Source organism: Urocitellus parryii, chromosome X, assembly GCF_045843805.1.
Source record: "Urocitellus parryii isolate mUroPar1 chromosome X, mUroPar1.hap1, whole genome shotgun sequence".
Taxonomy (NCBI): Eukaryota; Metazoa; Chordata; class Mammalia; order Rodentia; family Sciuridae; genus Urocitellus; species Urocitellus parryii.
In genome coordinates this window covers 40,274,872-40,291,098 of record NC_135547.1, presented here as the reverse complement: position 1 = coordinate 40,291,098, position 16,227 = coordinate 40,274,872, and the positions used below count along the sequence as shown (strand labels likewise).

At 38.8% G+C, this 16,227-nt stretch overlaps 1 protein-coding gene across 2 annotated transcripts in view; it reads left to right on the top strand.

The window, feature by feature from the left end:
- The window catches only part of Col4a5 (collagen type IV alpha 5 chain), a 220,059-nt gene extending 207,282 nt beyond the window's left edge, over window positions 1-12,777 (top strand). For both annotated transcript variants that reach the window (XM_077794061.1, XM_077794062.1), the window contains 4 exons: window positions 8,804-8,981; window positions 10,839-10,953; window positions 11,285-11,457; window positions 12,696-12,777. In XM_077794061.1, the coding sequence (XP_077650187.1) occupies window positions 8,804-8,981; window positions 10,839-10,953; window positions 11,285-11,457; window positions 12,696-12,777 (548 nt within the window). The remainder of the gene's footprint in view (window positions 1-8,803; window positions 8,982-10,838; window positions 10,954-11,284; window positions 11,458-12,695) is intronic.
- The last annotated feature ends 3,450 nt before the right edge of the window (window positions 12,778-16,227 follow it).

The window sequence follows — 16,227 nt, the reverse complement described above, 5'->3', positions numbered from 1 at the left end:
AGTAGTAGAGTGCTTGCCTAGCATGCTTGAGGCCCTGGATTCAATCCCCAGCACTGGAAAAAATATGTAATGCAAAGAGGGGTCTGTATTAAATATCAAATTTCTAGTTAGTGAAATTAATTTAATTTAATGTCTTTAGATAATTTTATCTAGTCTTTCTCCCACAAAATTTTCCTCCTTTTTGTACTCACTTCACTGACAGAGTCTAGCTTACAATGAAAATAAAATATTTAAAATTGGGCATGGTGGTGCATGCCTGTCATTCCAACAACTTGGGAGGCTGAGACAGGAAGATGGCAAGTTTGCAGACAGCCTCAGAAAGGAAAGACCCTGTAAGTAAGTAAGACCCTGAAAGTAGTAAGACCCTGTCTCAGAAACAAAAAGGACTAGTGATATAGCTCAGTGGTAAGGCACACCTGGGTTCAATCCCCAGTACTGCAAAATAAACATATAAGTAAATAAAAAATAAAATAATCAACCCATAAAGACTTATGGTCATAGAATGTTTAACAAAGTTATTTTATTTAAATTTTTGCTTCAATAAAATATAATAAGATGATTAATAAAAGATTCCCCAAAATAAAAAAAAAATGAATTAGGATTAAACTATGTGAAAGTAATGGAATTGAAATATAATTTCCAAATACAAATGGAACAATGTATAATTTTTAACTATTAAAAATAATTTCACACATTTTTAAATGGTAATGTTAAATTTCAAATTATTACATTTGCAGTATTTAAAACAGTGATGCAAAAATTTGCTTTTAAATATCAGCATTCACAAAACACCAGCAATGACAACTGGCAATGTAGAAATGTTCTTTGTAAAGTCCTAGACCCTGATATTATTAAGTAGACTATAAAAGGTGGATTTGGAGCTGAGACACAATAACTAATAGCTTAATACTTGCATGGTATCAGTTTCACTTCTGATGAAAAAAATAGATATCATATGTGAGAGGGAACCTAATTTTTATCAACTTTTTGTGAGTGAATGGAAACAGAAAGGCTCATTTTTTTTTTTTTATTGTTGGTCGTTCAAAACATTACATAGTTCCTCATACATCATATTTCACAGTTTGATTCAAATGAGTTATGAACTCCCAATTTTATCCCGTATACAGATTGCTGCATCACATCAGTTACCCTTCCATTGATTGACATATTGCCTTTCTAGTGTCTGATGTATTCTGCTGTCTATATTATTCTCTACTATCCCCCCTCCCCTCCCCTCCCCTCCCCTCCCCTTTTCTCTCTCTACCCCTTCTACTGTAAATCACTTCTTCCATTTGAATTATCTTGTCTTACCCCTCCTTTCCTCTTATATGTCATTTTGTATAACCCTGAGGATCGCCTTCCATTTCCATGCGATTCCCCTTCTCGTTTCCTTTCCCTCCCACCTCTCAACCCTGTTAATGAAAATCTTCGTCTCAAGCTCTTCGTCCCTACCCTATCCTTGTTTCCTCCCCTTATATCAGAGGAGTCATTTGGTATTTGTTTTTTAAAGATTGACTAGCTTCACTTAGCATAATCTGCTCTAATGCCATCCATTTCCCTCCAAATTCTATGATTTTGTCATTTTTAAATGCAGAGTAATACTCCATTGTGTATAAATGCCACATTTTTTTAATCCATTCATCTATTGAAGGGCATCTAGGCTGATTCCACAATCTTGCTATCGTGAATTGTGCTGCTATGAACATCGATGTAGCAGTGTCCCTGTAGCATGCTCTTATTAGGTCTTTAGGGAATAGACCGAGAAGGGGAATAGCTGGGTCAAATGGTGGTTCCATTCCCAGCTTTCCAAGAAATCTCCATACTGCTTTCCAAATTGGCTGCACCAATTTGCAGTCCCACCAGCAATGAACAAGAGTGCCCTTTTCCCCACATCCTCTCCAGCACTTATTGTTGTTTGACTTCCTAATGGCTGCCAATCTTACTGGAGTGAGATGGTATCTTAGGGTAGTTTTGATTTGCATTTCTCTGACTGCTAGCGATGGTGAGCATTTTTTCATGTACTTATTGATTGATTGTATGTCCTCTTCTGAGAAGTGTCTGTTCAGGCCCTTTGCCCATTTATTGATTGGGTTACTTGATGTCTTATTGTCTAATTTTTTGAGTTCTTTATATATTCTGGTTATTAGGGCTCTATCTGAAGTGTGTGGAGTAAAGATTTGTTCCCAGGATGTAGGCTCCCTGTTTATCTCTCTTATTGTTTCTTTTGCTGAGAAAAAACTTTTTAGTTTGAGTAAGTCCCATTTGTTGATTCTAGTTGTTAACTCTTGCACTATGGGTGTCCTATTGAGGAATTTGGAGCCTGCTCCCACAGTATGTAGATCATAACCAACTTTTTCTTCTATCAGATGCCGTGTCTCTGATTTAATATCAAGCTCCTTGATCCATTTTGAGTTAACTTTTGTGCAAGGCGAGAGATAGGGATTCAGATTCATTTTGATGCAAATGGATTTCCAGTTTTCCCAGCACCATTTGTTGAAGATGCTATCCTTCCTCCATTGCATGCTTTTAGCCCCTTTATCAAATATAAGATAGTTGTAGTTTTGTGGATTGATTACTGTGTCCTCTATTCTATACCATTGGTCCACCCGCCTGTTTTGGTACCAGTACCATGCTGTTTTCGTTACTATTGCTCTGTAGTATAGTTTGAAGTCTGGTATCGCTATACCGCCTGATTCACACTTCCTGCTTAGTATTGTTTTTGCTATTCTGGGTCTTTTATTATTCCATATGAATTTCATGATTCTTTTATCTATTTCTACAAGAAATGCAGCTGGGATTTTGATTGGCATTGCATTGAACTTATAGAGAACTTTTGGTAATATCGCCATTTTGATGATGTTGGATCTGCCTATCCATGAGCAGGGTATATTTTTCCATCTTCTAAGGTCTTCTTCTATGTCTTTCTTTAGGGTTTTGTAATTTTCATTGTATAAATCTTTCACCTCTTTTGTTAGGTTGATTCCCAAGTATTTTATTTTTTTGGGGGATATTGTGAATGGAGTAGTTGTCCTCATTTCCGTTTCAGAGGATTTGTCGCTGATATACAGGAATGCCTTTGATTTATGCGTGTTGATTTTATATCCTGCCACTTTGCTGAATTCATTTATTAGCTCTAATAGCTTCTCTGTAGACCCTTTTGGGTCTGCTAGGTATAGAATCATATCATCTGCAAATAGTGATAATTTAAGTTCTTCTTTTCCAATTTTTATCCCTTTAATTTCTTTCGTCTGTCTAATTGCTCTTGCCAGTGTTTCGAGGACTATGTTGAACAGAAGTGGTGAGAGAGGGCATCCCTGTCTTGTACCAGATCTTAGAGGGAATGCCTTCAATTTTTCTCCATTCAGAATGATGCTGGCCTGTGGCTTATCATATATTGCTTTTACAATGTTGAGGTATGATCCTGTTATCCCTAATTTTTCTAGAGTTTTGAACATAAAGGGATGCTGTACTTTGTCGAATGCTTTTTCTGCGTCTATCGAGACTATCATATGGTTCTTATTTTTTAGTCTATTGATGTGGTGGATAACATTTATTGATTTCCGTATATTGAACCAGCCTTGCATCCCATGGATGAATCCTACTTGATCATGGTGTATAATTTTTTTGATATGTATTTGAATCCGGTTCGCCAGAATTTTATTGAGAATTTTTGCGTCAAGGTTCATTAGAGATATTGGTCTGTAGTTTTCTTTCTTTGAAGTGTCTTTGTCTGGTTTCGGAATCAGGGTGATGTTGGCCTCGTAGAATGAATTTGGAAGTTCTCCCTCTTTTTCTATTTCCTGAAATAGCTTGAAAAGTATTGGTGTTAGTTCCTCTTTAAAGGTTTTGTAAAACTCTGCTGTATACCCATCCGGTCCTGGGCTTTTCTTAGTTGGTTGTCTTTTGATGGCTTCTTCTATTTCCTCAATTGATATTGGTCTGTTTAGGTTGTCTATATCCTCCTGACTCAATCTGGGCAGATCATAGGACTCAAGGAATTTATCTATGCCTTCACTATCTTCTATTTTATTGGAGTATAAGGCTTCAAAATAGTCTCTGATTATCTTCTGTATTTCTGAAGTGTCTGTTGTGATATTGCCATTTTCATCCCGTATGCTAGTAGTCTGGGTTCTCTCTCTTCTTCTCTTCGTTAGCATGGCTAAGGGTCTGTCAATTTTATTTATTTTTTCAAAGAACCAGCTTTTAGTTTTGTCAATTTTTTCAATTGTTTCTTTTGTTTCAATTTCATTAATTTCAGCTCTGATTTTGATTATTTCTTGCCTTCTACTTCTTTTGCTGTTGTTTTGCTCCTCTTTTTCTAGGATTTTGAGATGAAGTATGAGATCATTTATTTGTTGGTTTTTTCTTTTTTTGAGGAATGAACTCCAAGCAATGAATTTTCCTCTTAGGACTGCTTTCAATGTGTCCCATAGATTCCGATATGTTGTGTCCGTGTTTTCATTTAACTCTAGGAATTTTTTAATTTCCTCCTTGATGTCTTCAATAACCCATATGTCACTCAGCAACCTGTTGTTCATTCTCCAAGTGATGCTTGATTTTTCCTTTCTTCTTTTATCATTGATTTTCAGTTTCATTCCATTATGATCAGATAAGATGCATGGTATTATCTCTACCCCTTTATATTGTCTAAGAGTTGCCCTGTGACATAGTATATGGTCTATTTTTGAGAAGGTTCCATGTGCTGCTGAAAAAAAAGTGTAACTACTTGATGTTGGGTGGTAAAGTCTATATATGTCAATTAAGTCTAGGTTGTTAATTGTGTTATTGAGTTCTATAGTTTCCTTATTTAACTTTTGTTTGGAAGATCTGTCCAGTGGTGAGAGAGGTGTGTTGAAGTCTCCCATGATGATTGTATGGTGGTCTATCAGACTCTTGAACTTGAGAAGAGTTTGCTTGATGAACACCGCTGCACCATTATTTGGGGCATATATATTTATGATTGTTATGTCTTGTTGGTTTATGGTTCCCTTGAGCAGTATGAAGTGTCCTTCTTTATCCCTTTTGATTAGCTTTGGCTTGAAATCTATTTTATTAGATATGAGTATGGACACGCCTGCTTGTTTCCGCTGTCCATATGAGTGGTATGATTTTTCCCAACCTTTCACCTTCAGTCTATGGATATCTTTTTCTATCAGATGCGTCTCCTGTAGACAGCATATTGTTGGGTCTTGTTTTGTGATCCATTCTACTAGCCTGTGTCTCTTAATTGGTGAGTTTAAGCCATTGACATTTAGGGTTATTATTGAGATATGGTTTGTACTTCTATCCATATTTGTTTGTTGATGTTACTAAACCTGATTTGTTATCCTCTTTGACTACTTTCCCCCCTTTACTGTCCTACCTCCCATTGTTGGTTTTCAATGTTATTTTCCATTTCCTCTTCCTGCAATGTTTTGCCAAGGATTTTTTGAAGAGATGGTTTTCTAGCTGCGAATTCTTTTAACTTTTGTTTATCATGGAAGGTTTTAATTTCATCTTCTAACCTGAAGCTTAATTTTGCCGGATACACGATTCTTGGTTGGAACCCATTTTCTTTCAGTGTTTGAAATATGTTATTCCAGGATCTTCTAGCTTTCAGAGTCTGTGTTGAGAGATCAGCTGTTATCCTGATTGGTTTACCCCTAAATGTAATCTGCTTCCTTTCCCTTGTAGCTTTTAAAATTCTTTCCTTATTCTGTATGTTGGACATCTTCACTATAATGTGTCTAGGTGTGGATCTCTTATGGTTTTGTACATTCGGCGTCCTGTAGGCTTCTAGGATTTGGGATTCTGTCTCATTCTTCAAGTCTGGGAAGTTTTTTCGTATTATTTCATTGAATAGGCTGTGTATTCCTCTGGTTTGGAGCTCTGTGCCTTCCTGTATCCCAATGACTCTTAAATTTGGTCTTTTGATATTGTCCCATATTTCTTGGATGTTCTGTTCATGGTTTCTTAGCAGACTTGCTGAGCTGTCTATGTTCTTTTCCAGTTGAAATACTTTGTCTTCATTGTCTGATGTTCTCTCTTCTAAGTGATCTACTCTGCTGGTAGTATTCTCAATTGAGTTTTTAAGTTGGTTTATTTTTTCCTGCAATTCTAGTATTTCTATTTGTTTGTTTTTTATTTCCTCTATCTCCCTGTGAAATTGATCTTTTACTTCCTGGATTTGTTTGTCAATGTGATCTTTCATTATCTGATTTTGCTGTCTCATGTCTTCCTTGAGACTCCAGATCATCTGAAGCATGTATATCCTGATCTCTCTATCTGACATTCCATCTGTTGCACCTATTACCTCTTCTAAAGTTGAGTTGACCTGCATTGCCTGTGGTCCTTTCTTTCCTTGTCTTTTCATACTGCTGGCGTTTCTTTCTGCTTGGTGAAACTGTTGTGTTTTGAAATTTTCCCTCTATTTATTTATATTGCTCTTGTATAGTTGAATAATCACCCTTGCAGGGCATGTAGTGGCTGTGATCCTCCTCCAATTGGTGTGATCCGTCTACCACGCTGGGAGGCCCTAGGTCTGCTCTGCTGGTCGGTCAAAGGTCCGCCTACCCAGCAGGCACGAGGGGCACCTCTATCACTCCGCAGGTTGCTGGGCCTAACCTCCCGATGGGTCAAAGGTTCCCCTAGCTTGCAGGGGGCTGCTCCCGGAGCGAGAGCTAGGCCTCCCGGGGGAGCCCGGATGGTGGAGGCCGACTGCCGGTTCAGGCGGGGTGGGCCAAGCCGCACTGGGTGCCGGCGGCTTGCAAACGCGGCTGGTATCAGCAGGACTTAACTCCTGCACCCGCTGCGGGGGCACCTTTATCGCCGAGTAGCTGCGGTCGCGTGGTTGGGACCCGGGCGGGTGGGGCCGCTTCTCCCAGGGCGAGAGCTGGGCCTCCCGGGGGAGCCCGGATGGCGGAGGACTGCCGGTTCAGGCGGGGCGGGCCAAGCCGCTCAGGGTTCCCGCGGGTTGCAAAGGCGGCTGGCGTCTGCAGGACTTAACTTCTGCACCCACCACGAGGGCACCTTTATCTCCAAGTAGCTGAGGCCACCTGGTTAGAAACCGGGCGGGTGGGGCCGCTTCTCCCAGGGCGAGAGCTAGGCCTCCTGGGGGATCCCGTATGGCGGAGGACTGCCTGCCGGTTCGGGCGGGGCGGGCCAAGCCGCTCAGGGTTCCCGCGGGTTGCAAAGGTGGCTGGCGTCTGCAGGACTTAACTTCTGCACCCGCCACGTGGGCACCTTTATTGCCGAGTAGCTGTGGCTACCTGGTTAGGAACCGGGTGGGTGGGGCCGCTTTTCCCAGGGCGAGAGCTAGGCCTCCCGGGGGAGCCCGTATGGTATGGTGGAGGACTGCCGGTTCGGGCGGGGCGGGCCAAGCCGCCCAGGGATCCCGCGGGTTGCAAAGGTGGTTGGCGTCTGCAGGACTTAACTTCTGCACCCGCGGGTTCGGGCGGGGCGGGCCAAGCCGCCCAGGGATCCCGCGGGTTGCAAAGGCGGCTGGCGTCTGCAGGACTTAACTTCTGCACCCGCCACGTGGGCACCTTTATCGCTGAGTAGCTGTGGCCGCCTGGTTAGGAAGCGGGCGGGTGGGGCCGCTTCTCCCAGGGCGAGAGCTAGGCCTCCCGGGGGAGCCCGTATGGCGGAGGACTGCCGGTTCGGGCGGGGCGGGCCAAGCCACTCAGGGTTCCCGGGGGTTGCAAAGGTGGCTGGCGTCTGCAGGACTTAACTTCTGCACCCGCCACGTGGGCACCTTTATCACTGAGTAGCTGTGGCCGCCAGGTTAGGAAGCGGGCGGGTGGGGCCGCTTCTCCCAGGGCGAGAGCTAGGCCTCCAGGGGGAGCCGCCTGCCGGAGCGGCTGATGGTTGGGGGACTAGACCTCTGTGCCCGCGTGGCCTTCCAAGATCCACTTCTCTGGGGCAACCTGTCACTTCGAGTAAACCTACCAGTTCACGGCAGCTCTCCTCTTAAGGAAGTTATGCTAGAAGTTCCTCCGTAGCTAGGCTGCAGCTGTTTCGATGAGTCTTTCATATCCCGTTAAAGTGGAGACGTTGGAGTCGCTGCTTCCTCGCCGGCCGCCATGTTGGATCTAGAAAGGCTCATTTACTAGTGAAGATAATCTTATTGTTTCTACCCACTCTGTACTTCAACGTCTAGTTCCTTTTCTTTGTTTTCTCCTCCATCCTCTCTTAGTTTTTGCCTTCTTACTTATTCACCTCCAAACCTATTTGTGGTTGCTGTACATATTGGTCAGCACTATTATTGTCTCCAAGTTTAAAGAGATTGGGGATATCTTAGAAGAGAGGGCATCCCAGAGTAAAAAAATATTAATATTAGGATTCAGTGTACATCCTTCACTTTTACATAGTAAATTACCAAATATTTTCCATAATATATTATTGTTAATAAGATGCATTACCAGTTAAAAAGTAGCACTGGGAAATACGTAATGAGATAGAACAAAAAATGTCTCATAAATTGTAAATTATATCCTGATTTTATGGGCATGGGTTATGGCTCAGTGGTAGAGCACTTGCCTAGCATGTGTGAGGTACTGGGTTCAATCCCTAGCACCACATAAAAAAACTAAAAAACAATAAAGTTATTGTGTCCATCTACAACTAAAAATATTTCTTAAAAAAATATATCCTGATTTTAGAAATGTTAAGATATGAGTAAATCTTAGAATATAAGAAATAAAGTGCAGGTATTATCTTAAAAATGTCATCTTCTTTTTTGAAAGATTGTTTGTTACTGTTTTAGAAGAAACTAAGGTGTTATCATAATGCAGTCTTTCTTCTTTCTCTTTCCAATTCTTCCTAGGGACAGCTGGCAGCTGCCTTCGTCGCTTTAGTACGATGCCTTTCATGTTCTGCAACATCAATAATGTTTGCAACTTTGCTTCAAGAAATGACTATTCTTACTGGCTTTCCACCCCAGAGCCCATGCCAATGAGCATGGAACCCCTGAAGGGCCAGAGCATCCAGCCATTCATTAGTCGGTGAGGCATTGATTTATCTTTTGACTTTTACCAACCCCCAGTTAATTTAGGTAGTCAGAAATTAGTCTACAGCTAATAATCTGATGATATTCCTCCCAGTTAAGTAAACAGTTGTGCTTTTTAATATTCAATTCAGTGGTTTTAGTTTGATCTGTATTTATTGGGGATCTGATTGCCACCAGGTCCTATGATACACATAGTGTAGTATACAAAAACTATAGTCTAATCATTAGATAAATATACATAAACCAGTCTGATATATGACAGGTTTGGGCTAAATGCTATGATGGATTAAATAGAAACATTAAAAATCATAGGGAAATGGATTTAATTTCAACTGGCAAAATCTAGTTAGCTGTATGGAAAAAAATGTATTTAAACTGATCTGTCCATGATGGATTGAAAGAATTTGAGGCATAGACCAATATAAAAGGAAAAGACATGCTAGGCAGAGAAAATGAAAATGAGTAATACATTACTGTAGCTAGAACATAGTATTTAACAATTGCATGTGGAGAAATTATTAGAAAGTTAGCTTGGGCTCAGATGGTAGGATACTTTCAGTACCAAATCATAGCTCGGAATTTATTTGGTATATTATGAGGAGACTACCAAATTTTTGAGCTACACCTCAGGGAAGATTTAAAAAGCCATCAGTTTATAACATGGATTCCAGAAGGGATAGTCATGAGGTAGAGACCAGTTAGATTGGATAGAATTGCCTTAGTCCTGATGTGAATGGATTAGATCTTCCAGTGGGGGACATTAGGATAGATAGGATTTGGCAGTTGATTAGCTGTGGGAAAGAGAAAGTGATAGCTAAGATTTGGCCCATGAGTAACGAAGAGGAGAATGGTACTTTAAATAGTGATTTCCTGGGGTTTTGGAGCCTTGGAACCCTATTTAACTCAATCTCCCAGGAATATTGGATATTGGCACTTTTATTCTGATCATGATCTAGGGTTCCAATAACTATAAAGGATGAATCACTGGAAAGTATAGTTCCTGTAACAGTGAATACAAAGATTAAACCTCATTTAGTCTTTGTAACAAACTCAAGATGCCCTTTTAAATATATTTGTCTAAATCCTTAGAGAATGTGTGTGTGCTTGCATATGTGAGCAATAGTTTTATCAGTCTTAACTTTGAGGAGTAAAAAGTTCTCTAAATGTAATATGTAGGCAAAATGGGCTAATTGGTCTAAGTCATACTTCAAGAGGTCCCCTATTAACAATCTGGTAGACTCATTTGTATTTAATGTGTTGCTGTTTTACTTGATTTTGAATTTTTCAGCCACATCTTCAAGTGCCTGAACACCTGCCCACCATTCTGGATATGTTGTAGTTATTTGGATATGGCCAAATACTATTGTTAATAAGTATGCTTTGGACTAAGAATAATGAGCAGAGGTTAAGCAACTGTCTATTTGTGTTTTATTCAGCTTACCAGACATTATTCTTAACCATAGTTGTAACGTCACTGAATGTCTACTCTCTCACTGGGCACTTTGATAGCAATTAATATATGAAATACACTTAATCAGACTCTTAGAACACTTATGGTATGGACTATAGGAGTATGAATACTAAAAATCAAGGCAGAATATAAAGTGAAATGTTATAGCAGTGGTTCCTAGTTTCCTGAAAAATGTTTACAGTTTCAGTTTATAATTTTTTTTGTATATTAGAAGATAGTGCTTATGCAAACCCAATTCTCAAAGTGCTGTTTCCTCTTTTTCTCCAGCCCTAAAGATACCTTAATGGGCCTCCCTATCAGGAAGGCTTCCAAAGAAGCAGTGTTGCTACTTACCATATACTCACTCTGTAAATTATGTTCTCTCTCCCTTTTCTTTACCAGATGTGCAGTATGTGAAGCTCCAGCTGTGGTAATTGCAGTTCATAGTCAGACCATCCAGATTCCACATTGTCCTCAAGGATGGGATTCTCTGTGGATTGGTTATTCCTTCATGATGGTATAAAACACTCTTCCTTGCTTTTGTCATTATAATTCACTGTCCATCCTATGTTTATTTCTCACCACTTTGAGGAATCCCTATAACTTGCACAGTAAGAAGCTTGAACCTCAAATAGCTTCTGTTGAAGCACTGTGTTCTCCCTTACACATTTTCTATAATATATTTTAATAATTTACCTATTTGCTTTTTTAGACCGCCCTTGATGTGGAGACTATTGTTACCTCTGGTCCTGTATTTGTGAAACTAAGCTAGTTACACCTCACTGGATATTCACTAAGATGTTATGGCACATAGTATTGTGGCACATTGTTTTTCTTGTATTTTTTAGCATACAAGTGCAGGAGCAGAGGGCTCAGGTCAAGCCCTGGCTTCCCCTGGATCCTGTTTGGAAGAGTTTCGTTCAGCTCCCTTCATCGAATGTCATGGGCGGGGAACGTGTAACTACTATGCCAACTCCTATAGCTTTTGGCTGGCAACTGTAGATGTATCAGACATGTTCAGGTAAGGTACTTATGGCTTTAATTCAGGTCCAAAGCTTCCTTCAGAGATGACAGGGAAGAAAGAGAAAATTCATGGGTGGTTTATCCCTAACAAATGTTGGGAATTTATTGGACTGTGTCCTTTTTTCTTGCTTGTTTTCCTCATCTCTCTGACTCAGTTCAAGAAAACAAACCTGACCAGTGTTGATGAGTATGGTTAGAGATGGCTCACTAGTCTTCTTTCAATAACAAAACAGAGACAAGGAACTGTTTGTGACCTGTTTAATAAAAAGGCAGCAGCTCATCTACTAGAATGAGATCAACCCAGGAATGGAAGCTGTGATCTGTGTTTTCTACTCCAATTCAATGATCTCCTTTCCCAGAATGTTTTTCATTTTTTGTTTGTTTATTTTTGGTACCAGATCTTCATCCCAAGGATGCTTAGCTATTGAGCCACATCCCGAGCCCATTTTATTTTTTATTTTGAGACAGGGTCTCACTAAGTTGCCTTGGTAAGTTGCTGAAGATTTTCTCAAACTTGGGATCCTCCTGCCTCAGCTTCCTGAGCTGCTGGGATTATAGGCATGTGCCTCCATGCCTGGCCCAAGAATGTTTTAAAGGCTCTCATCCAAGTGTTTGAATGCATAAGATCACACATAATACTTGCACCTCAGGATACTTCAATCTACTGAAATTTGTTTTTAGTATACCTTTATTGTTTTTATGTGATAGTTCTTTTGAGTTATCTTTACTTGATACTTTTCTTTTTTTATCATTTGTCAGAGGTTTTCTTTTCTATTGAAGCATTGTGATTATACAGAATGGAATTCATTATGCCATATTTGAACATGCACATAATATAACTTGATCACTGTCATTCTCCAGTACCTTCCTTTTCCCTCCCTGATACTATTTTTATGGTCCTTATCAAATACTGATCATCAGTTACCTGGATCTTTTTAATTCAAGGAACACCAGAAAATGTATCAGAGAAAGAGAAGGAGAAACAAATATACAAGATAACTGATTGGGAAAACAGTCACAAAAATGCCTTTGTCCAATAGTGGCTTTTGGTCCATGCGAGTCACTCATTAGGTCACATTGCTCAGAAGTAAACCATTGAATCAATCAGTTGAGCCACTTAACACAAAGAGAATGTTTGGGTGTGGATTTAAATCAATAATACAATTGAAATATCAAAATGTTAAAGACTTGAAGTCAGAAAAGGTAATTCTAATTGTCTTTTTTCTTACTTCTCAGTAAACCTCAGTCAGAAACACTGAAAGCAGGAGACTTGAGAACACGTATTAGCCGATGCCAAGTGTGCATGAAGAGGACATAACATTTTGAAGAATTTGTTGTGTTTTTAAATGTGACATATATATAAAATTCCCAGGATTCATTGTCTCACTCTCCCCAACTTTACCACTGCTATCACCAATGGTGCTACTATATATGACCAAGAGAGCATGCTGACTGGTAACCATGAAGATTCAGATGTACCTCAGCAATGTGTCAGAGCAAGGCCTCTCATTTTTTTATGAAAGAAATCAGGAAGTGAATTTACTTTATGGGTCCAGAATGATTTCTCCAAGGATTACAAGATGAAGATTATATATTTTGCCCAGTTAGTAAAACAGCACATTAAAAATTCAATTAAGAGAAGAATCACACTGAGTAAAATAAAAGACTGCAGTTTGGGAGAAGAATTATTTTTCATGGTGCTACTAATCCTACTGTATCCCAGGTTTTTAATATAAAAGTGTTAAGCTTATTTTGCTCTGTAAGTAAAGAATGTGTATATTATGTAAACAGCCTTTTTGCTCAAAATGTTGAGTCATTTAGATGTGACCTGGAATGAATCACTCTTAACAGAAAATGTAAGAATGCCTAGAATACAGACAGCAAGATTTTATATGTGAGAGAATTTATACTCTTACATCATTACTACTGAGAGTAAATTTATTTTGAGTTTTATCCCCTAAGTTCTTATTTGATTTTTTAAAAAATATAGGTCATTTTAGCCACTTTAATCAGAATTTTAAAGGTTCATATTACATATCAAATTATAATATCCAATGGAGTAGTTTCTTTTTTTGCTATATTCTCCAAGACAAATGCCCCCTGTTTTGATGCTTTTGACATCTTTTTTCTGTTCATCCCTTACTGGGCAAACTCCCCAACAATTTTGAGAAACAAATTTACCACACAAACTTAACTTTTTTTTTCCTGGTGCTTCTTATGTAAGAATTAGTCTCCTGTGGTCTCACATTTACAAGAACTGGGAAGACAATACTTATTTAGACTTCCCTCTTCAATTACAAAAAGCCAATCAATGTTTTTTACTCTTTTTATTTTAAACATTTTATTATAAATAGTCATAGGATACCTTATTGCCCTAGCTGTCATCTTCTCACTGAATGTTTTTTAACTCACCAATATCAATTTAATTAAAGATATATGTTGTAAGGATTGTTTGCTGTGTGTCTCTTCAGCCTATGTGTAAAAACCTGCTCATTTCCAGATAGGCTACATATCTGAACATCAACAATTATTCCTTTCTCAGGGAATCAGCTTCTGGAGACTTGGATCATTCTGATAGCTGATAGAAAACATAGTAATGTAAACTTTTACCAATGAAGAAATCAACCTATTAGAAGGTATTTTTGAGACAACAAATATCTTAACATTGTGTTGTTGAGAAAGGGGGCAGAACTAGTTTCTATTTGGAAGAATTATTAATAATGTTTAAAGCAGATTAGTGAGTTAATATTCCTAATGATTAAGGTTGAATCACATGTAGCTCTCTAAAATAGTTGAGGACTTGCTAAAAATAAAAGGCATTAAAAGCCTTTATAACAAAATTGTATGTTATAGCTAAAGTATAAAACAATCAAAATGATCCTAATATGAACCCTTGTAAAATCAAAACCTAGACTTCTGTGGTGGTAAAATTTGGGATCTCACCAATGGTAATGAATAATTTTGTTGATTTTGGCTTATCAGTTGTAAATTTTAGCATTTTTCCCATGTAGCCCCATGCATGAAAACAGTGATGGGTGATAGAAACTAACTGAAAATGCCATATTACATTCCATGGATTTTTCAACATGGTGTACATTCAAAGATTGCCCCTTGAGTTCGAGATGCAAATACTAATTCTACAGGTTTTGCTGTTTGTAGCATTCCCTCTTATATATAGTGGTTGAAGACTTGGCTCAAAAAGAACCTCCTGACTTTCAAATTGTTCTTAAATCCTTTAACATTCCCCAGCCCAGCTTGGTTGTTTGAAGTACATAGACCCAATCCCTTCCAAGACCTTAATATTATTGACCATTCTTTACCACTGATTATCCCAAAGTTACTCTTGAGCCAGCTGTTCTAGTAGTTGCCTTGGTAAGTTTTCAGTAATCTGCAATCAATGGTTTCCAACATGGACAAGCAGTAAATGAGATGCTCTGCTTAATCAGCTAGTTTGACTACCAAATAGGAATGTTAACCAAATGTGGTTTTACCCGTTAATAAATATATCTTGATTCCAATGTTATGCAGGAATAAAATCCTAATGTTCCACAGTTATATGGAAGAGTTGGTCTGTGGAAACCTCTACTCCTGGTATATACTTCTTATTTGGAAGATAACTCCTGGTAACACCATTTCCACTGTAGGAATTGTATATGTAATTCCTTTTACTTTCATACATTCCTTTTTCTTTTATAGCATGTTGGCTTGATCTGCAAGCTAATGCCATGTTGGTATTGTACTCACTTCCAAAGGAGGTTCTATGGTGGTTCTGTTGGACACTTTGTAATTTTATAGAGTTTTTTCCCATCCAATGGAATTTGAAAACCCCTTTCTAGTTCTTATGGTGCCTAGGAGGTTCTTTGCCTCAATTAGCATCATTAATTGAAAACTCACTGGTTATGCCAAGCCATCAAAAGTTTATTCAGAAGTTAACACAAGAGGGCACTATTGCCTATAAAAATAAATGAGCATTTGTAATGATTCATTGAGTTCATTGTTGATGGTGGAGGTGGGTTTTATCTAAAGCCTTACCTCCAGAGTCCTTGTTTTAAGTTTCATGAATTCTTTCAACTTCATAAAACTCAATGGCAAATATTCTAAAAGATGACCCAGATTCCCCATTTCTGTATCCAAAACTAAGGGGCAGTTTAGCTCTCAAAGGTTCTCCTCCTAAAAGCCTAATTAGGCCTTTTTTTTTTTTTTTTTTTTTTTTTGGTGGTGTTGGGGATTGAACTCAGTGCCTTGTACATGTGAGACAACACCCTACCGACTGAGCTATATTCCCAGCCCTAAGAGGCTATGGCTAGGAATTGGCTCTGGTAGCACTTCCAGGCCTTTCAATACAAAAGCAAAGAAATTGCTTTTGTTTGGCCAATACTTCTTTGGAAGAGAAGCTCTTTTCTCAGGCTGGGCTATGCAAACATCTTCATTCCTAGGCAGCTCCAAAATAAACTGAATAATATTTGTAAGTCATATGTCATTCCCATCTTAAGAGCAGTGGGGTTTTTTTAGTTGTGTTTTTTAAAAAATATATTCAGTGTGCTTTGAAGATTTGTATGGTGGAAATACTCACAAACTGAGACTTTGAAGGAATCAAATCCAGATAAGCCTGTCTCCCAAGTTCTACATTTACAAACATTTATTGAATGCTTATTAGCTGTAAGGTACCATGATAGATAGCAGTCCAAAGTCAATTAGAATGATGTGGTCACCTTAGTATATACTCTGGAGAAGAAATATGCTACTCTGCCTTTAACTCAGATGTCAT